The following is a 22282-nucleotide window of genomic DNA, read 5'->3' as shown; positions in this document are numbered from 1 at the left end:
CAATGTAAAGGAAACAAAAAGGGAAGCAAGGCTCTGGGAAAACTAACCAAAAAACAACACAAGGATTAAATTAACAAAACAAACTAGCAAAATAATTATGAAAACTGAAAGGAACTGCTGAGGAGCCGACGACAGACACTGAACCGGAGGCATTGACGTGGACACTGTCATGGATAATTGACAATAAACAATGATGTGACAAGAACTGAAAGCAAACAAGGAACTAAGACAAACAAATTAATGAGATAATGAGGATCACCTGGACAAGACACAAATGTTTGAAGGGACTTGATTGGTTAACACTAGGGAATGGGATGACAAGCACAGATGAAACCAAATACCTAACCATAATCTACAAACTGGCCATGACACACGTGCATACTCACACAGGCACTCACACAAAGAGGCATATCTTGAAGCACTGCTAGTTCCTTCGTCTAAGCTGAATTTCATGGGATGTTGTTGGATCGTTTTGGGGGTTTTAATCAGCAAATAAATGGGGACAAGAAGAAGGGATACACTGTCACGTGAAGTTTTTTTCTTGCTGGGGGTTGGATGGGATGAATAGATGGCAGTCCATCCATCCATCCATTATCTGTCGCGCTCTCCTCACTAGGGTCGTGGGGGGTGCTGGAGCCTATCCCAGCTATCTTCAGGCAGTAGGTGGGGGACACCCTGAACTGGTTGCCAGCCAATCGCAGGGCACACAGATATATAACCATCCGCGCTCACACTCATACCTAGGGGCAATTTAGAGTGTTCAATCGACCTGCCATTTATGTTTTTGGAATGTGGGAGGAAACAGAAGTACCCTGAGGAAACCCACACAGGCACGGGGAGAACATGCAAACTCCACATAAGAAGCCGGGATCGAACCCTCGACCGCTGCTGTCTCTCACTGTGAGGCCATCGTGCTAACCAGTCGGGCCACCGTGCCGTAGATGGCAGTCTATTCTTAGAAATAGAGACATTCATTACTGCACTTTGAATGATACTATGCTCTACTCCGCCGCCCTCTCCAGGAATGGGCGAGAGTGATTGTTTGAATTAAGTCTATGTTGCCTCTTGCTGGGACAAAAGGACAAACAATTGACTGGTCATCAATGTCAGGGCACATATAAGCAAATGACTGGTTGCCAGTTGATGTCATGCCACATATCGACAAATTATTGATTGGTCGGCAGTCACAGTCTGGGAACATACAAACTTATATCTGTTTGCCAGTCTGCGTTGGCGGATATGGTCAAAGACTGGAATGGTCACAGTTAGGGCACATATAGGGAAAAATAAACAGAAAAAGTCTGGAAGCCAAGATTCAAACATTGAATCTGAAAACTGTGAGACAGACATGTTAGCCACTCAGCACACAATCCATCAACAGAAAATAAATCAAGAGCACCACCTACAGGACAAACTGCTTTCCTCCAATCAAAGTGACAATTGATGGCCGTTAAATGTTTATTAATATTAACAGTATCATTTTTGTCAAATTTATCAAACAATCATGGTGTTCACAAAGCTACAAATAAGACTTTCTTCGATCAATGTTTTGTCTACCAAAACGTCCGCTGAGATAACAAATACTGATTTAAAAAAAAAATCACAGTTTTATCACAACTCTAATCAAGATGAATTGTCCAAGGAGAACTTTGAAGAGGAAAAAAAAAGCTTCATGGTACAGTGATGCGAAAGGGGCTCCCAGGTATGTGAGCATCGCCCCACTTGACCATGAGGATGTAGTTACCCGCTTCTTTCGCTGTGTATGTCACATTGTACATCCTGTGGCCTGCATGCTTCACATAGACCTCCTCGCACGGCGCCCTCGGACCATGTACCCCCACCATCAACATGTTGCTTCCTGCAAAAATATGACCATCAAAGGTTACTTCTTTTATTAGCAGTCTCATGAAAAAAAAAAATCATCAACCCCTTATGTGCGCGCCAATGATTTCATTTGTGCCCCAGGAGTTCCAAAGGAATTGTTTGAAGGGCCCAATCCCAAATGACTCAGCAGAACTCAACATCAAACTTGAGGAAACATGTAGCGGTAAATTTCCTAAATCCGTTTTCTCTTTTTTCCCTCCTGTGGATAGGCAAAGCTTTGTCTTTCAGATTACATTTGTTTTAAAAAAAAGTACAGGGGCTTGAAAATGTGTACTACTTTATTTATTACTTTTATTTATGGTATTATTTCCTATTATTTATTAAAGTACTTGATTTTACCCTAAGAATATTTTAAGCTATTTATTTAGCTTAATTTATTCTACTGATTGTATAAACTTTATTTTCCCCGAGGATGATTATTTTGTATTTGTGGTCTGATTGAATGTTTTTTTAAAAATGATAAAAAAATTAAATCGGCTTTTGCTAGTTACTCAGGATTTGAGTTGTTAGTTTACCAAGTACTTTTACTCAAGAAATTATTTGTATGACTACCTTTTACTTCTACTTGAGTTATATTATACTGAAGTAACAGTACTTTTACTTGAGTACACTTTGTGGCTACTCTACCCACCTCTGGTCACAGGTGACTAATTTGGTATGCATACTCGAGACTGCGAATGCGCGAAGGGAAAATTCAGTTCTTTAAGCACCGCCTCTTGGCGGTTAGGAGGGATGAAATAGAACAGCAGATACAATGATGTACAATAATCACCCCTGTGATATACATGTGTGATGTGTGCCCCACTAAGATCCCAGGTGCTCATTTCTAAGGTCTCTTCCTTTCTGTCAATCTCATGGAAAATGTTTTTCAGGACAATTCACAAATAGTTAACCTACAGACCACAGAAACATAAAAAACACTGAGGAAAAAAGTACAATCAGGACCATCACTAAAATAATGAACATTAGGAGTATCATTATCAGACAGCTACCTGCTTTGCTGCAGTCCACCATGAAGGAGTTCTTCTGGCCCACGAAGGCCTTGGACAGGCCGGCACCCCTGGAGACCACCTTGCTTGCATCAGAGGAGAATTTGGGCATGGATGCAAATGCCCCGACCATCCCAGATGACGACTTGGTGATGGTTTCTACCAGAAGTGATGAGGTCTCATGACGATTGGATCCTCCGGACAAACTAGGACCTGAGGATGGAAGCAACATCATGATGAAAATTGGAGCAGCAGTCGTCTATGTTGGTGTAGCTGTCCCTGAGCTCACAGAATTTTCAAGATGTTATGTGAACGACATGGAAGAAATGGTGGAATGTAAATGACATGTACTCTTAGGTGATCATCATCACAAAGCTTCTTCAGCAAGCCTCTTCTAAAACTATATCAGATAGAATTGGGCTAATAGGTCCCTTGGAGAAGTGAGCTCGAAGACAAGACATGAGCTTAGGATACAAAGAGTTATAAATCACAAGACATTGTCCATGGCAGACCAAATCTTAGATTTTCTACTATGGCAAGTGGATAGTTAATTTTTGTTTTGATTTTAGTTTCTGAAAATGTCTTGCTTCTTTATTGAGTGAGGGAGAGCTAAATCTGCCATTTTGGTCCAAGCCCACCTGAAACTTTGGCCTTGAAGGGGCTGCCAACAATGTGCTGAGCTCCCGCGTACTTGACGGAGATCAGGTAGCTCCCGGGGGCCATGGGCGTGTACAACACCATGTAGCCTTCTGAACATTCCTGACAGTTCATCTGAACTTTGGAGGGACCGTCGATTGTCACGGATAGAGCACCGCTGCCGGCATTACACGTGTTCACCATGAACTCTGATGCCACCCCTACCACGGACGCACCATAAAACAGACAAAGTTAAGTCAAAGTTAAGTTGAGACTTTTTAAGACTTGGAACTTGATTAACCCAAGTAATGCCTTTCCCCAACTTCTTGCTCACCCGTGATCCCGCTCTCCAGGCCTGGCCCGGAAGCAGACACCTTGCTGGGGTCTCCCGCCTGACCGGGCTCTCCCACGCGAATATTGAAGGGACTTCCGGGCACGTGGCTCCCACCGAAGCGGACGTTGATGGAGTGGACGCCGTTCTCTTTGGGGACAAACTTAATGGCATACTGATCTGCTGACGGACAGTAATTTTTTTAGGACAGATTCCGAAGGCATGGTCCCCAAACGCAAAGTCAGTCAGACACTTTACCACCGTCCAGCTGGCTGATCAAACATTCCTCTATGGCTCCGGAAGGTGCATGAATCTTGGCATCAATGACACCTCGAGCTCCGTTCAGCTGCACCGCAAAAGATGCTTCTTGGTTCACCTTCAGTCCAGAGTCCTAGACGATGCCAGAACCATGCTAATAGGCTAGGCTAGGCTATAGATCATTTCAAAATGTTCAGAAACAATGTGCACCAGGATATTCCTGGGTGGCAGAAAAGTGATTGCCTTCAACCAAACTGAAAATTGCTGTTTTTAAACTTGGGGTTTCACCTGAAGGCTGGTGATGGTTAGGCGGCGGGCGTCATCGGACAAACTGGCCACGGGGACCATGAAGGGCGAGTCCGGGACGTGCTCATCATTGAACTTGATGGAAATCTCATAGTCTCCTGACAGGAGAAAATCAACAGGAAGATAAGCATGCAAATACCAATTTGGGAGATGTTATGCTTGACGTAAAGTGGATCTCACCAGGCTCTTGGACAACATAAGAGACACCGCAGGAACCATCCTTGCGGTCCTCAAAGGCGATTTGAGCCTTGCTGGGACCCTCCACTGCTATCGAAAGCCCACCTGCACCTGCCTCTCGGGTCCAAATGCTGAACTCGACTGGGATGCCGGCCACACCTTGCTCCAGTCCAGTGCCGCCAGCCCGCACCTTGTGGGCGCCGCCTTCTCCCAGGGGCCCCACAGTGAACTGGAAGGGGCTCCCAGGGACGTGTTGTCCGCGATACTTCACGTCCACCACATGCGCACCCATTTCCTGTGGTATGAAGCGGACGCTGTATGTACTATCCTCGCCGCGGATGATCTCGGCATTCTCACATTTGCCGGCCGGACTCGTCACCTGAGCAGCCATCTCCTGGTGGGCCGGCTCACCTGAGAGATGGAAACCTTTCAAGCTTATAGGAGTAGGTGTTTTTTTTCCCCTAAAACAGTGGTATCCTAAATACTATCAAATGAACTAATCCACAACTGCAATCTATATTCTATACTCCAATCATGTACCAATTGAACACCCAGACAGTTTTTTTCCTGGCTTCAGAAGCCTCACGCACCGTCCTGTGGTGGCGACTTCCCACCAAAGCTGCTCAAACTTTCCCGCCCCATGAAGTCTCCAAAGACATCCCTAAAGGGGTCCCCGACTTGCGTGCTCTCCTCCACGCGGACTTCTCGCTTAGTCTCGCCGCCACGTGTCTTGCTGATCTCAGTGCGCTCGGTGCGCGTGTACGTGTGGCTGCTACGTGTGAACGTGCGAGTCACCTGCTCCTGCGCCGACACCATCTGAAACCAGTTACCTGAACACAAGTAAGGTCAGCAATAGCGTTCACATATTTTAGATATGTATTTTTATCTTGATTTCAATACATGTTACAATAAAATAAAATAAGGTTCTAAGAAGTGCCAGTAATCACAACTTACCTGGGATCCTGAGGTTAAGGTCACATGTGCTTCCCACAGTAGCGATGGTGGGTGCCTGGCGCTTCCTGGTGATGGTTTCCTTCATCCTGCCCTCGCCAAAGACTTTAACGGTGAAAGGACTTCCTGATTCCATGGAAATACATGCAGGAAGAAAACTCAGTTTGGCCAATTACCACCAAGTTGGTTCGGTGTTCGCATCACCTCCATGCTCCATGTGTTTCCTTTTGTGTATTGGATAGTGTTTTTGGAACAAATTGCTGAAAGTGCATCAACAACTGTCGTTCCTATTTTAGTTTTTTTTCACTTCACTTGTGTGTATCATATCTGAAGCTTACTTGTACCGTAGCTCAAGTTTTTGCTTGCAATGCAAAGCAAAAAAATTGAATCAGTGACGGACCATGACTTGTAAAAGTTGTGAATTGGGGCACTTGGGTTATAGGGCTTGTACCTGGAACGTGCTGGTCGGCAAACTTGATGTTAATGATGTAGTTTCCAGGCTCACTGGGACAGTAAGTGACGCGACACGTGCCGTCCTCCACATCCTCACAGTTGATGTCCACCTTGCTGGGACCCTCAATGGACAGACCCAGACCTCCGTAACCTGCCACAACACACGCCCACTTAGGAAGTGCAAGCGAAAAGTGAGCATATTTCAACCTACCAGCGGTCCTAGTGTCGACGATGAAGTGGGCGACCTCAAAAGTGCGTCCCTCGAGCAGTCCCACCCCGAACACTTTCACCTTGCTGGCATCACCGATCTCAGACTGCGCCACCATGATCTTAAACGGGCTGTTGCTCACGTGCGTGCCGCCCTTCTTAACGCTCACCACATGCTCGCCCACTTCCTTGGGCGTGAACGAGATGCCTGTAAGAGAAAAAAAAAAGGTGAGGGGTTGAATGCTGTGCGTTTCCATGACGTCAGGTAAATCACTGGTTAATAGAGATTTTCTGAATTCCAGCAAGTTGAAAGTCATTACTTGGGTTAATCAAGTCATAAGTGAAGTTAATTATTTATTTATTCTTACTGAAAGTACTTCCACAAGCAAGTCTGACGTCCTAAAATTTGTGCTCTGCTGGTTAGTCATCGTACCGATGTGTCTGTTGGGAAGTCTCTTCAGCAGGCATGCCTCTTCGCTTCCTGATGGTGCTTGAATGGTCGCTGTCAGACTGCCCAGGTCGGTCTCTGTGATCCTCAAGGACACATCGGTTGCCGTGCCGACATTGAGCTTAGACATGGCAAAAGGATCATCTCCTGGAGACACCAACACACAAGCTTCAGAACCATGACAAAAGGTAAAAACGGACAATAAGAGAATCACTCTTTGTACCAGTGATTTTGGCAGTGAACGGACTGCCGGCAATGTGATTGTCATCAAACTTGACGATGATGATGTAGTCGCCATGTGCCGTGGGAAGGTAGGACACAGTGCAGGTGCCGTCTTTGTTGTCCTTACAGCTGATCTCGGCTTTGGACGGTCCTTCCACCGCCAGAGACAAACCGCCTGTGCCCATGCAGACCATCAGAAGTAAGTCAGCAAATGCAATTAATCCATATAGCACTTCTTTGACAGCATGGTCATGGAAACAATTACACTCAAAAGTTAAGGTGCCACTGTGGTCGGAAAACATTTGTTGAAGTGTTTAAGTTTTTCCACCAGCTTACCTTCTCCAGCGTCCTTGGTAGCGATGGTGAAGGTAGCTGGTGAATTGGCCACACCATGGCTCAAACCAGGGCCATACGCAGTCACGTGACCACTATTAATTGCATCCACGAAGAACTGAAGCGGACTTCCTGCAGTGGAGAGGGAAGTCCCACAGTGTTTTTGGATTCTTTTTAAAAATCTCATAGCCAGAAATTTTCTGATGGACCTAGTGCTCCTTCCTCTTCTCTCTATCTTTGTTACTCTCACTTTGTCAATTTGTTTATAATTGCCTCAGTAACTCTCATGGAGTATTTTACTTACATACTTCTCATAGTCTTTCTTTCCCCTGTGCTTGCCTTTCCATTTTGAAGGTGTGACCGGTGACAGCACAATTGCCCCATCACATTCATCAGTTTATTATTGGCGGTGGAGAGGAGAGAATAGTGTAGAGACAGGCCATGATTGTCATTGTTGCTGTCATTGTGTGACTATTAATATTAACATGGCTGTTGTTGTGCCAGTTGTCCTCTCATAGCTCAACCTCTGAAAGTGCTTTGCTGCATCTGCTGCTTGTGGCTAAAAAAAAATGGACTTGCCTTGGCTGATGACGAACGTTCTTCTCAGGTGAGAAATTGGTTTACCTGGAATGTGCTGGCCGTCGTACTTGATGTCCATCTCGTGTAGGCCCCGCTCACTCGGTGAGTACTTGACAGTGACGGTGCCGTCCTTGTTGTCAGCAATATCTGGGTGGGCTGTGCGACCGGATGGCATTCGCACCTCACCTGTGTGGCATACTGTAATGACATCATCACTGGCCCACTCACGAGAGAGTCCAACTAAAAGCAGGCTCACCGGTGATTTCTCCCTTCTGCACAGTGAAAGGAATGACCAGATTGAAAGGCCGGAGCACGGCCTCCATCCCATTGACGGGGAACATGGGATCGTTAGTCGCCTGGAGGGACGGAGTCAAACACCATTGGATGTCAGGTGAAACTTTACTGCATGTTTCGTGTGGATAAGCACAGTAACATATGGTGGAAGAGTGCCACCTTCAGGATAACACAGGCATGGTTTTAGTGGCCAATCATGCAGAAGAGACATGTGGCTTGTTAGTAAGAAGTGGCCAAAGTTTACTCGACTCCTCACCAGTGGCCTGATAGGAAGAAGACAACACTAAAATAACAACACAGAAATTAGTGCACAAGAAGAAAAATGCATGTTGAGGGAATAGTATATTAATGAGGGTCTTTACGACAATGCTAAATTAAGGGATTCGCATGACAAAGATTATGTTAATTAGCAATATCATGCTTGTGTGGGACTCACCAATATGTGAAAGGGACTGTTGGGGATGTGCTCCCCTCCAAAGCGAATGGTTATAACGTACTTCCCAGGTTCCGGCGCCGTGTAGAAAATGTCAGAAGTTCCGTCTGCATTTTCCACAACGTCTACGTCCAGTTCCGCCCCATCAGGTGTGGACACCTTACAGGTGACCTTTCCTTTCCCGGCAGCCTTTGCATCCACCGTGATTACCGTCTCCTTTCCAATCTGGATGGTGGGACCAACACCTGACCCTGGCGGGAAAGACGCCACATCAGGTCAAATCATTGATAATCTTCGTTAGAAATCATTTAGTGTTTACAGAAACAAGTTGGATCGCAACTCCCAACTAGTGGAGGTTGTGACAATAACAAATATCTTTCAGGACCCTTTTGAGGCCCTGATATTCGAATGAGTATACTCATATATTCGTATATTTTATATATTATTATAATTATATTTTTGGGATGAAAACGATCCCAGACGGTTTCCACAGGTGTTGTGCTTTTAGCCTGTAGGGACTGTAGAGGTTAGCAGCGTGAAAACTTCAAATCCAAGGAGGAGTGAATTCTCAACTGATACATGATATACTGATGATACTCTATACCAGGGGTGCTCATTATGTCGATCGCGATCTACTAGTCGATCGCAAAGGTAGTATGGGTCGATTGCATGACATTAAAAAATAGATGTCAGCCTATCATTATACGTCATGTGATTGATACAGGGCACCCAGTCAGATGACACCTGATTTTTTTTTTTTTTTTTGTGACGCATAGGTCACCAGGCATGCGCAAACAACGGTGCTAAGTGCAGCACAACTTACAAGCTAGCGAGTTGGTTACCTCCAATTTTAAGCCCTCGTTTTATTCTCTTTAACTCAAGGGGGTATAAACATGAGTAGGGGTGCTGGACCAAGTAAGAAGACAAAAACGTATCACTTTAATACGGAATGGGAGGAGGAGTTGTTTTTCACGATGACATTTTCGAAGTGCGTTTGCCTCATCTGCCAGTCTACCATCGTAATACCAAAGAAGGGAAATGTGGAGCGGCATTTTCAGGCTGTTCATGGAGATACCGACTTTCCGCCGAAAGGCGAGCTGAGGAAGAGAAAGGTGAAGGAATTAAAAAGCCAGTTGTCAGGACAGCATGCGGTTCTGCAAGGTACATTTACATACATTGTACAAAAAATTCCAATTTATATATATATATATATATATATATATATATATAAATTTGCATTTTTATCGTAGGCAGATCATTTTGCCTTGGACATTTTATAAGTAGCTCGCATGCTGAAAAAGTGTGAGCACCCCTGCTCTATCTATACTGATGATATACTTCACCGCAGAGGAGCCAGATGAGGTGGCTCGGGCCTCTGATTAGGATGCCTCCTGAACGCCTCCCTGGTGAGGTGTTCTGGGCACGGAACATACTAAAATTACGGCTACCAGTGTATAGGGTACCACAAGAACCAACCAGGGCACAGACAGTAGAAAACAGCAAATGGAAGTTATGGTTGTGAACACTCACCTGGTCCATGTCCTCCGATGGACACTGTAGGACAACAGAGATGGAATTAGGACCAAAAATGAAAGGAGGAAAGGGGATGGGTAGTGGGGCCTGACCTGTGACCAGACACTTGCTGGCATCTCCAGTGGGTGCAGCATGAATGCGGTACGGTGAGTACGGGATCTCGTCCCCGCCATACTTGATGGTGATGGTGTAACGGCCTGCCATGTCTGGGACATAGGACACGGTGTAGGTCCCGTCGCGGTTGTCCCGGATGTTAGCCTTTTTGGGCTTGGTCTCAGGATCCTGATGCATGCAAAATCAGTCAGAAAATGAAACCCTGACACAGCAAGTGCTTCCCACCACAGGTCTACAAACTGCCCAAACATTCAAGCTTTTGTCCATTCTGCAAACATTTGATCTGTCCAACGTATGTGCACTGGAACAACAGAATAATTAGAACAAGAAGGAGGAGTACAGTAGTTGCTTTGCTCATACTGTGAACCATCCCTCTCGAATAAGTTGATCATCTTCACATAACTGTTTAAAACCAGTGGTGGCAGCAAGGTGATGTCTCAAGCCATGACTCTAGTTTGTGATGATGAAGAAGAGGATTATGATGATAAAGTTGAAGAAGACGGAGAAGACAAATGGATGAAGAAGTTAACTGTTGATCCAAAGTATCTAGTTGCTGCAGAACATATGAAGTTAAACTCATGAAGTGCTGATGAAATTTTGCTTAATGAACAAGGCAGACTGCATGAGATGTCAGGATGACGTTCTTGACAAGCCAGGGCAAGGGAAGGCAAGGAAGGGAAGAATTGCTGTGTGTTGTTGGCCTTACACAGGCTCTCTTAAGAATGGAGAACGGGATGGTTCTCTTGACTATATGAGATTCCCAGACACGCGTGTGCCAGTCCTGCACAAACACGGCAGCCTGGTGCCCACACCCGTCAGGACCCTGCAGCCGGCGGCACAGGAGGTTACATGGACAGGGTCATGGTCAACGTTTAAGTACTCATGTCAGTTGGCTAGCTGCAGGTCAAAGAATGGTGCCTTTGTGCTTCTTGAGACTCACCAGAATTTGGACAGTGAGCAGTCCTTCACCGGCGTCTCTGGCATCAATGGTGAACTCCACTGGCAGACTGGCGGGAACGCCAGATGAATTAAGACCAGGGCCGCTGGCACGGACCTTGCTGGCATCATGAGCCGGCAGAGTCTTGATCTTGAATGGACTGAAAATGAAAGGCTTACACAATCAAAAACATCTTGTTCAAGAGATCACATAAGTGATGTGAGCATTCCTCACCTACGAGGCACCTCCTGCTGCGCATACTTGATGTAGATGGTGTAAGCACCATCATTGGCGGGGGTGTAATTGACGGTGTGCGTCCCGTCACCGTTGTCCAAAATGCTGACAGGCTCAGTGACACCTATATAACCAACAGGTTCACCTTCAGGACAATATTATAACATTTGAATGAAGACAAGAGACCCCCCCAAAACAGCCCCCCCCCCACATTCATCACCTGTCGGCCCAAAGATCTGGACTTCCAAAGGGGCTACTCCAGCCTTGCTGCAGTCAACTGTAAAAGTCTGAAAGACATGAGCACGAACACCACTTCCAAGCCCGGGTCCAGAACAGCGCACTTTGGTGGGGTCCACCACATCTCGCACCGGTACTCGAAATGGACTTCCTGCATTGATGAACCATAAGCTCAGGCCTCTTCAGAGAAGGGAACGCTGCGAGTTGCCACACGGGCTTGACTGCACCTCGAATCGCAAGTCCCCCAAAGGTGATGTTGACGTCGTACTCCCCAGGAGTGAAGGGAATGTACTCCACGCTACAGCTGCCATCTTTGTTGTCTTTGCAGGACATCTTCGCCTCTGACGGGCCTTCAATGGCAAGGCCAAGACCCCCAGTGCCAGCACCCCTGAGGAGGGCAGCACAGGACCGTTGTGGGGACCTTAACTTAGTCAATTTCAGGGTGGAAGCATAATATTTTTAACATGTCCAAAACCTTCATAATAGCTTGTGAGACCTTGGGTTTAAGTTACCTGGTCTCAACAGTAAACCGGTTGTGTTTGTTGATCAGACCCTCCTCCAGGCCTTTCCCATAGGCTCGAACTCGACTTGGATCACAACCTTCACTTACGGACACTCGGAAAGGACTGTTTGGGAGGGGGTCATCATCTAACAACACCTCAATGCCATGCGGACCTTCCAAAAAATACAAAGCACACACTAGAACCAACAACTTAAAGTAAAAGAAAAAATTTCAGTTGGAGCACTTGCAAGTCAAGGTACCACTTTGATGGCAATAAATCACTGACCATCCTCGAAAGGTGTGTACTCCACGCGGTACGTGCCGTCGGCCTTGTCCAGAATGTAGGCGTCTGTGCTAGCACCTGAAGGATTGGAAATGTATGCTTTAACATGGCCGCCGGCAGTCTGGTAAATACTTCTGGCATCCACAATGAAGTGTGTGTTGATTTCTCTTTGGACTCCTGTTGAGGAGAACGGGAACATGATTTAAAAGAAGTCCATTAAAAAAACAAACCCTGTCGTAAAAAAGGCATAAAGTAAAAAGCCTTGCCTAAGTACAGTAACAAAGGTTTTGTGCTGTCTCACCTCTGGCTTCCACGCCGGGTCCATAGACCTCGACGCCACTGATGTCAAGGGCTGCTTCCACCTGCAGACGCGCGGGGAACTTTGGTATCGGGTGTCCTCCATACTTGATGGTGATGGTGTACGTGCCGTGAGACTGCGGGATGTAGGTGATGGAGTAGGTTCCATCACCGTTGTTCTCCACGTGAACTTCGGCTGTGGAGCCTGACTCGGAAATGATTTCGATGGTGAGATCTGCCTCTCCGGCTTTGGAGCAGTCCACCAGGAAGGAGCCAGGTTCATGGGCTTTTCCCCGCTCCAAACCGGGTCCACTGGCCGTCACCCTGCTAGGGTCGAACACGGACTGGACTGCGGCCTTGTAGGGGGAGCCAGGGATGTGTTGGTCAGCAAAGAGGATGTTGATTTTATACTCTCCAGGCTCAGTGGGCAAGTAGGACACGGAGCAAGAGCCATCGCCGTTGTCCTGGCATTCGATCTTAGCCTCACAGGGACCCTCCACAGTAAGGCCTAAACCACCGGTGCCTGCTCCCTTTGTGTCAATGGCAAAGACTGCCGGTTTACCAACCGCGCCACCCTGAAGACCTGGACCATAGGCTCGCACCTGTGAGGCCAGTAAGGATGCTGTTGATGTGACAGAAATCAACAGCATCTTCAAAAAGAGAACACATCTTTTCTATACAGGAATCTCACCTTGGAGGGATCGGGGGGTAAGATTCCCTCTACTGCCATCGGACTTCCTGGAATGGGGTTCCCGTCGTAGCTGATTTCCACTCTGTAAGGCCCCTCCTCTGCCGGGATATACCTCACTGAATGAATCTCACTGGCTGCGCCTGACTCCATCTTGCATGGAATAGGTCGACGAGACGGAGAAATGATCTTCACATCCAGTTGGCCCTGACCACCAGCGCCCGAAGTGCTGATGCTGAACATCTGATCCTTTCCGACGTCCACCTCTGATTGACACATGACATCCTTGACATCAAAATAGATCTACACAAAATGTGCCTAATAAATTGAAATCCCACTATCAATATATAAATTCTGAGCGGCACGTTGGATGACTGGTTAGCACGATGGCCTCACAGTGCAGAGGTCATGGGTTCGGTTCCGGCTCCGGCTCTCCTGTATGGAGTTTGCATGTCCTCCCCGTGCCTGCGTGGATTTCCTCCCACTTTCCAAAAACAGGCATGGCAGGTTGACTGGACACTCTAAATTGCCTCTAGGTACGAGTGTGTGGGGAGCTGTGTTGAGATTATATCAGCAGCCTACACACAATATGCCCACAACTGTTAGAAAACTTTTTTTAAATTTAATTTTTATGTGTGGGGTCTGCCAAAGATAAAAAATCTTGTGTACCGGCCTAAATTAACCTCCTCAAATCTCTTAGGCATAGTTCCTTGACGTAATTTATAATGCAAGCATCATTGTAAAAAGAAAACTTCACTGACTGTTGTTTAGGCCGTGAACTTGGACCTTGCTGATGTCCATAGGTGGAGCCACTTTGATGTGAAAGGGACTTTTGGGAATTGTGTCACCCCCGTGGAGGACGGTGATGGACAAACTTCCCTAGAGAGTGAAAAACCAATGTGAATTTGATAGACGTGCATGCTCACGTAGTCAGAGGTAAACTAACCTGGTGGGTGGCAGTGTAGCGGGCCGTATAAGAGTAGTCATGGTTGTCGATGATCTCAAAGTCTCGTACGATGTCACTTGTAGTGCCGCCTCCGAAGTGGACCTCAGGCTGAGCTTTGCCGGCTCCTTTGGTGTATATGGTAAAGTGTGTAGGCTTTCCTGCTTCAACGCCTTTACCGGAATCAAACAATCAAGTGGTCAATGCTAGCAGTCACCAAAAATATTGACCCTCCTGAAGTGTTCTTTACACTGGCTGACCCAATTTGTTGAGTCCAGGTCCTTCTGCTCTCACTTTGGTTGCATCATGAGAAGGATCCACTTTTATCTGAAAGGGGCTGATTGGAATTTCCTGTTTCAACCGTAAAAGAAGACAGGTTATGTTTCACATCACCATGAGTTAATGTGTCCTTGGGTACCTGGAAAGGTGTTACATCATGTAAATGATTTAGTTATTACTATGGTACCTTGATTTGTGCTTAAGTTAGAAGTATGTTGTGAGTTATGGGGCATCAAGGTTTTGTTTTGTGTTGCGAGATAACATTTTAATTATGAGCAACCTTCAGCCACAGCTTGAGGCGATTTCCTTTCAGTTGTTTGTTGAAGGGGACAAAACAGTCAAACATACAAATACAAAATTAAAATACGTGCCACGGCCAGGGAGCATGAACCCTTTCCCCTGGATTTTGCCACTGTTTTGAGTTCTTAATGTGGTGTGTTGGTTACCTATAGTTTTTTTCTCCATCTCACCTGGTCAGCGAAGAGCACCATGATCGTGTACTGGCCCGGGGCCGGGGGCGCATACTTGACTGTGAATGTGTCGTTGTCATTTTTGATGATGTCGAAGTCGATGCCTGCCTCGGCGGGTCCAACAACACCAGGCGCACACTTTATGCCGATGCTGACATCACCTGGGGAGGTTGGGGTGGTGTCGAGCCACAAAAGTCCAGGTTTCACTCTTTGGTTCCCCCTGAGACCTAGAGAAGGGACGCAAAAGTGGTGCCTCACCTTGTCCGGCCTCGCCACAGTCCACCACAAAGTAGGTGGGCTCGTTGGCTTTAAGTCCGCTTCTCTCTATGCCGGGACCAAAAACCTTTACATTCTGCGGATGGCTCCCCTCTCCGATGCTCACCTGCTTACAAACACATATGGGCAGTAATGTCTTTCAACTTCCATCGTCTGATTTACAGCATACACAGAGATAAGGTCTTTGATCTATTGGTGTAAGACAATTTTAAATTCCCTTTTTTTAAAAGAGGGATTATGTCAAGAGGTTACAGGAGGAGAGCATGGTACCCTGAAGGGACTGTTGGGAACGTTGACCTCAGCCCATGTAACGATGATTGTGTGCTTGATGGGCTTTGTGGGGATGTAAATGCACAAGAAGGTCTCGTCGCCATTGTCCCGTATCTCCACATCTATAGGGCTCCCTTCAGCATCCTGCGGGGGATATTGACAAAAGTAAGTGGAAATGAAGTCCTCCCATGTTAAGTCAATTTTATATAGATGGTGCTAGGTTAAAACAGAGGCTATTTCAAGGTACTTTACACATTGAAAAAACACCCCTCCTTTAAGGATGAAATCTTAAACAGAACTCAATACTATGTGGAACGACCATCAGTCTCAGCCAGTTGGGTGGAGACGGAAAGACAGGGACGAGCGACAGATGATAGCAAGAGAAAGAAAATAGGATAGAGGGGTTCAGTAACAAGAAACCAATCTGTAGAACAACAGTCATTAACAATAGGAACTGTCTTATTATAACAGTACTCAGGAGGACAAGTCCTCACCTGAGCGAAGAGCCTGATGGCACCTCCGCCAGCTCCTCGGCCGTCGATGGTGAAATCTGCTGGTTTGTTGATTATGCAGCCTACTGGTTCGAGCCCCGGTCCATAACACCTCACCTGGGGATTAGTCAACAGTGCGTTGAGCCGCCCAAAATTGTTCTGGCCTTGCTACTGTCACCTTTTCTGGGTGAAGGTCCATTGCAGCAGGCAGGATGTGCGCTATGAAGGGGCTGTCCTTCACATCCTCGTCATCACATATGACGTGAACGGCGTAGTCACCGGCCTCTGTGGGCCAGTACCTGACGTCGCATGAACCATCTCCTTTGTCATCGCACTCTATCTTGGCCTGAGAAGGGCCCTCAATGGAGAAGCCTGAGCACCAAAAAAACAGTCATTGTCACTCAGGCACATAATCTTCCTCTTGGACATTTTGCTATTTTTAAGTCTGAAGACGTACCAAGTGTTCCCACCTCCGTTCCGATGGCTTCCACCACGAAGTCAGCGCTCTTGCCCACCATGCCTGTCTCCAGACCAGGACCCCACGCCCGCACCTTCTGAGGCCCGGCCTCCTCACTCACATAGACTTCAAAAGGACTGAAGATAACCACACACTAAAAAAATTAATGAACTCCACTCGCCACTTATTGACTTTGGTGACTAGCTGGAGGTTCACCTGCGTGGGATGTTGTGACCCCCCCAAGTAATGTTGATGATGTAACTTCCTGTCGTGATGGGGTAATAGTTACATTCATGGCGGCCGCTGTCCACCTCAACCACCTTCATGGGCTCTTCCAGGTTGTCTGCAGTTATCAGGTGCATTTGAGCTTAAAGGTGGCTGCGCATCAACTTCAAAGATGTGATTGTGCGGTCACCATGCTCACTTGGTCCCTTCACCGCTACTCTGAGCTCGCCGGTTCCGCCGCCTCGGGCATCTACTTTGAACTCAGCCACTTCCTTCACCCTCAGACCTTTGGGCTGCAGGCCTCGGCCAGAAGCCCTGCAGGCATTTGAGTTGCAGGCTGCATGGATCAATCAGAAGGGGGTGCAGGTTAGATTGCGTTTATATCAGCTTGAATGAGACATGGAGCCTTGTTGTTAGTTGCGATAAAGAGAAGAAGTAAAATGTGAAATGAAAAGAGGAGGAATATTAAATAATGGCATCTGAAAAGGGGAGTGCATAGATCACATTGATTAGGCTAAGAATTCAAGAGGGAGAAAACGTAGCACAAGTGAAGCCACCGGACACACCACTGAGCCATCGCTGGCCGATCAGCGTGCAGCGCAGCAAGGACTCATTCCACAAACATGGAGGAAGCAGGTAAGGACAAAGTGGATGCACCCAGCAACCATGCTGGCAAGCCTAGTCCAGGAGGTGCAGATGGGCGCCAGTGACAAGTCCGTCCCCCGCCTCTACTAACTTGTTCGCCTGGGTTTTGGTGGTGTTGGAGGTGGGGCTCTTCTTGGGGGAGTGCATACTGACTGAGGTACAACCTGCACTGGGGACACCGAAGACACCGGCAGTAGCGGCGATATCCTCTGTGGAACTTATCAAGGGAGGATGGAGTGCCAAATGTCCAAGCCGAATGATCAGGCGCCCAGGTCAGGTGATAAGAGCCCAAATCATGTAGTGTCACGTGTCCAAGTAACATGATCAAGAGTCAATTGTCCCCTGCGTTCAAAGACATACCTTTGGCAATGAGGATAGGGTAGGGGCTTCTGGGAATCTGCTGTCCAGCAAAAGTGATGTAGAGAGTGTGCGGCCCCTCCAGGACGGGTACATAGGTACATCGGAAGATACTGTCTCCTTTGTTCTCCAGAATCACCTCAACGGTGTCCCTGCGACCATTTGAGTCCACTATGGTCACGCCCACGTCACCAGAGCCAGCGCCTAGAGATCCAAATTACGGAAGGGGTGGGGTGGGCATAAGTAGTGCACACTGCACAAGGGCACTTAGAGGTATTAGGGAACAGAAAATAGACCTGCTGTGTAGATGTCGAAGTAGGTAGACTTGGTAGCCATGTTTCCCGCGTGCTGCAGACCCGGGCCACGAGCCTGCACACGGGTCGGGTCTCCCATAGCTTTGGAGACATAGACCATGAAAGGGCTCCCGTCAATGTCCTGGCCAGCAAACAGAACCTTTACCTAGGATAAAAAGAAGCCTATTAGCATCTAAATTGCTATTACCAGTTGCTTGATGAACTTACTTTGTGGAGACCCTCCACTTTGGGCAGGTAGACTACTGAGTAGGTTCGGTTCTTGTCATTGTTGGGGATCACTCGAGCCTGAAAGAAACACATTGTCGACATTAATTCCTATAATCCAACTCAGTAGATCTCCTGTGCCCACCTCCTCTGTGTGCCCCTCCAAGTCTTCAACGTAAACCAGAACCTCGCCGAGTCCAGCCTCCACTGTTTCAACCAGAAACTCTGCCGGTTTGAGAACTATGTTCCCACGAGGTTCAATACCTGCAGCCCATAGGACAAGGACATTTTACTGTATTTGAGACTTTTCAGCATGTTTGTAAGCACGAGCCAGGGTAAGTCCCGGTGACCGGAACTGAAAATGATGACAAATACTGCCTTTGTGCTTGTAGTTTCACCACCATATATTTTAGTGGTGCCACTGGAGAATGCTGTCTTTCCGAGATGTCTGATAGATAAGGTTGCACCGATCAGCATGGTCACGAGTTCTGCTGTTCTACCCACCAGGCCCAAAGGCTTTGGCCTTCTTGGGATGCAGAGTCTTTGCCCTCAAGGGGGCGCCTGGCTTCAGTTTGGCTTTGGGAAATTGTGATAGGTAGGTCATAACCGAGTGCTCGTCCACATTGGGGTCCACAATCTCCTCTGGAGCGATTACCTGCAACAGCAAAATCCCAAGAACTGTGAAAGGAACTTTTCTGAAAAGGTGGAGCACAGACCTCAGAGTAAAAAGAGTGTTACCTGAGGTACGCCCAACCAGTCGTCTGCCTGTTGCATGGCCTCTCTGGCGTTCTCCATCGGCTGACTTGGATCCCAGGTTTCCCAGTCTGGACAGAGACCTGAAGACAGCACAATACTTTTAAGGACCAGCAAACATCTACTACTAGTCCCTCTGTCAACAAATAGTTTCTTATGGTATGACCTGGGGCACAGTTGTCCACCAGGGCTCCCAGGGCTTTGCCATCCCTCCAGTCGCGGTGGAAATTGGTTATGGGCATCTGGGGCACCTTATTCTGGATCCAGCCCAGAAGACGCTGTTTGGGTGTCAGCTTTCTAGCATCCTCATCATCCTCATCTTCATCCTCCCACATGGGCAACGAGATTGAGTAGTGGAGGATTAGTGTCCAGATGAGGCCTAAGATCAGCTTCAGATTCCCGTCCACGATTGCTTTAGAGTCTGGGGGGGGGTCATTAGAAGAACAGTGTAGTCTAGACTATTTCATAATAACAGCGTACATCCGGTGGCAGAAAGCAGAGTGGCTACCTACTGCACAGAGAATGCCGGGTGGCAGAGCAGTTACTTCTAAAGGCACATACTATAAACCAAAACCTCAGGTTTATGAAAGGTATTTTCTCACACATAAAAAGTATGTTTTGGTTGTGTTTCTTTTAATTTAGCCAAATATAATCAGCACTCTATCAATTTCAGCATCACAAAAGCATGTCTCTGATATTTATCCATGTAACAGAAAAGTCAATAAATTACCCAGTATCTTAATGATCAACTTACCTGTTGAATTGTAAATTATAGCCAGCATTCCTTATCCTTTCTAAGAACCTTATATAATAGCCATCCAGACCAATTTAGCAATGGCTCTGTCTTGGTCAAATGACATACACAGGTTTGTTAACTAATGGTCTCGTGAGCTATTGCCACCTGACAGTGCATGTGACGTTGTGGTAAAATACATGAGCTCCAAAGGAATTTCTTGAAAAGGTTCAAACTTTAGATTGAACACTTCACCACTGCTCATTAGCATAGCCACGCAGGTGAAGTTCTCACCCCTTCTTTTAGACTCTGCTCCTTCTTGAATATGAACACCTCACTTCCTCTTGACTTCCACTTTCTACTCCATTGCAAGTCTGAAGAATTTTCATTCTTGACCCACTCAAAAGACTTCTTTGTTTCACACAAACACTTGTTACCCATGGGAACAGGACAAACACACAGGGTCATGCGTGATGTTGGAGGGAAAGTGTTCCACGAACAGGAAATGGGACAGATGATCACACAAGGAAACTATTTGTTAGGCTTGTTGGCACCTTGCTGCCCCCGCAGGACGGAGCCATCGCCGCACCCCCGTAGCAAGAACCATTAAACCCAATTTTGACTCAAAAGAACAATCAGCCCGTGACCCAAAGTCAGTGGAACATGCTGCCGAAATGACTTCAAAAGGCAAAGGACGCTTGTGTGACCTAGCAATTGTATGACTTTCATGTTTGTCATTCAGTCAATAAACTATTTGTTCATTCATATTATCACAAACACTCACCTGTTAGCAATAAAACAACAGCTGACACAAAAGTCCAGTCAAATGGCCGCGCATGTGTGTGTTGAGTTCACAGTTGCTGAGAGGGAACAGCTGAAGACGCTGTCGGTCATGTTGTTGGTGAGACTCTCTAAAATTCTACTAATTAACATGAACACTAGCAGTATTCATAGATTTCAACTAGTACAGATTTTTGCCTCGCTAGTAACATACTGTGCTGTAGTTTTCCTATTACTATGCCAAGAATGCATACAGTAGTGAATAAAACATTCTAAGTGAAACAGTCATTCTACTAGTCCACTCAATTGTCTTAAAAGTGAGGACAAAGAACATATTATTTGGATGAATACTGTTGTACTTGTCCGAGTAGTTTAATACTTTTATGTTAGTCTGTTACATTGAGCTACATTTATTAAATGTTACTAGTAGTATTGGAGATTTACAGTTCTAGTGAACATCCTACTAGTATGGCAAATTTCTCCCTCTAGTGAGGACAAAATTCTTTATGGAAAGTTCTTACTGTATTTCTTTGATAGGCCATGAAGACTAAGCCAGTACTAGTGCATAGACCTAATGCTAATTAAACAAGTATATTGAATGAATACTCATATAATGAATGGTTTTAAGAATGATAGTGCCTAAAATTTTGACTGGTAGTGTCTGCAAATGATATTGTGATCTACTTGTTATGTTTTGGCGCATGGTATCGTAAAGCCTAAAAGAGTGAAGGGATTCTATTTTGAGTTTGGGGGTCGGGAGGTCGGCAAAACTCAGCTGTCGCTCTGTCAATCAGGACGCCCCCGAAAAACAGAGACCACACCTCCACAAGGCCCTGTTAGGAGGTCATCTTACATTTTGAAATCACCTTTTAAAGTGCTGTCAATCAAAAGCGTGAGGGGTTTTGTGGTTGTTGGGTCAGAGTTGAGCATCACCCCCCACTCCCCCCCCCCCCCCCCCCCCAACCCTATTTCACACTCACCAATGGACACCAGGCGGATGTGTTGTCGCTCCAGGAACTCCAGCGCCACTGACACATTCTCCAGCTTCATCTGGCGGAAGTTGGGCCTGGCATGGTACTTGCGGTACATGGACTTTTGGCTCAGGACCTCCAGCAGCGCAATAAGCCTCAGTCCGTCCGTCAAGTCCTTCTGCAGATCCAGCATCCGCTGGTGAACGCTTTTCAGGTGCTCGTTGCACCACCTAGTAAACGTGTTCTGCTGGATCTTCTTCCAGGGAGCGTCTTCGGCCAGGTCCTTCTCTGTGGCCGGCATCTCCTCAGTCTCCTGCTCATCTTCCGGATCCTCGTCCAGCATCAAATTCTGGAGGTGCTGCTGTGGCATCATGTTGGTGCCGGCGGTCGGCAGCCTTAACTGCCCGCCAAACCAGCGCAAATGTGGCACGAGACGAGCTTCCACTGCACAGGGAGCGAGCGTGTACCTCAGAGTGCAGGACTCCCAGGAATGTTTGTGCCAGACCATAATAACGCGCAGCCTGATAGCCAGCCGCCAGCTCATTGGACGGGAGGGACCCGGGGGGTGGGGCCGACCCGGTTCTATTTTCAGTTCATGCTCAGGAGGGACACTCTGGGCGCCGTGATGTCATCTGCTGACATTTTCTTGCAGTTTCATGAAGTTAGGTGATCAGGCACCATGGCAGAAGAGTGGTTAACAAAAACGCCTCACTGTTTGAAGGTTCATGGTTCAAATATAGACTACAGATTTCCTGTGTGCCGTTTGTGTTGATACATTCCAATATATC

General features: G+C 46.8%; 1 protein-coding gene across 5 annotated transcripts; it reads right to left on the bottom strand.

Annotated features, from left to right (window-relative positions):
- Positions 1 to 1444: 1444 nt before the first annotated feature.
- On the bottom strand, positions 1445 to 22229 carry LOC148341069 (filamin-C-like). Of its 5 annotated transcripts, none has more exons than XM_088288317.1 (47): positions 21504 to 22229; positions 19177 to 19431; positions 18996 to 19093; positions 18762 to 18912; positions 18403 to 18521; positions 18261 to 18338; positions 18036 to 18198; positions 17743 to 17943; positions 16937 to 17074; positions 16729 to 16855; positions 16513 to 16649; positions 16234 to 16427; positions 16059 to 16172; positions 15565 to 15708; positions 15277 to 15400; positions 15019 to 15179; positions 14530 to 14620; positions 14273 to 14442; positions 14088 to 14205; positions 13330 to 13592; positions 12643 to 13240; positions 12345 to 12518; positions 12069 to 12231; positions 11784 to 11944; positions 11540 to 11707; positions 11320 to 11464; positions 11089 to 11245; positions 10855 to 10971; positions 10127 to 10316; positions 10032 to 10055; positions 8505 to 8752; positions 8031 to 8130; positions 7820 to 7972; positions 7199 to 7327; positions 6864 to 7037; positions 6626 to 6787; positions 6197 to 6400; positions 5984 to 6136; positions 5536 to 5658; positions 5172 to 5411; positions 4585 to 4992; positions 4387 to 4502; positions 4099 to 4231; positions 3844 to 4020; positions 3512 to 3730; positions 2877 to 3086; positions 1445 to 1858 (listed from the first exon to the last, which is right to left on the bottom strand). In XM_088288317.1, exons 1-47 carry the CDS (start codon positions 22036 to 22038, stop codon positions 1671 to 1673), a joined length of 8415 nt encoding a protein of 2804 aa, XP_088144443.1. In that variant the 5' UTR covers positions 22039 to 22229; the 3' UTR covers positions 1445 to 1670. The 5 variants fall into 5 exon arrangements, with proteins under 5 accessions (XP_088144443.1, XP_088144444.1, XP_088144445.1 ...); XM_088288318.1 differs by having other exon boundaries at positions 7820 to 7960; XM_088288319.1 differs by having other exon boundaries at positions 11320 to 11443.
- Between the last annotated feature and the right edge of the window lie 53 nt (positions 22230 to 22282).

The sequence above is a fragment of the Idiotropiscis lumnitzeri genome, chromosome 2 (genome assembly GCF_059441095.1).
Source record: "Idiotropiscis lumnitzeri isolate Australia: NSW breed Sydney's pygmy pipehorse chromosome 2, RoL_Ilum_1.0, whole genome shotgun sequence".
Taxonomy (NCBI): domain Eukaryota; kingdom Metazoa; phylum Chordata; class Actinopteri; order Syngnathiformes; family Syngnathidae; genus Idiotropiscis; species Idiotropiscis lumnitzeri.
The sequence above is the reverse complement of the archived record's forward strand: the minus strand, read 5'-3'. Positions and strand labels throughout refer to the sequence as shown.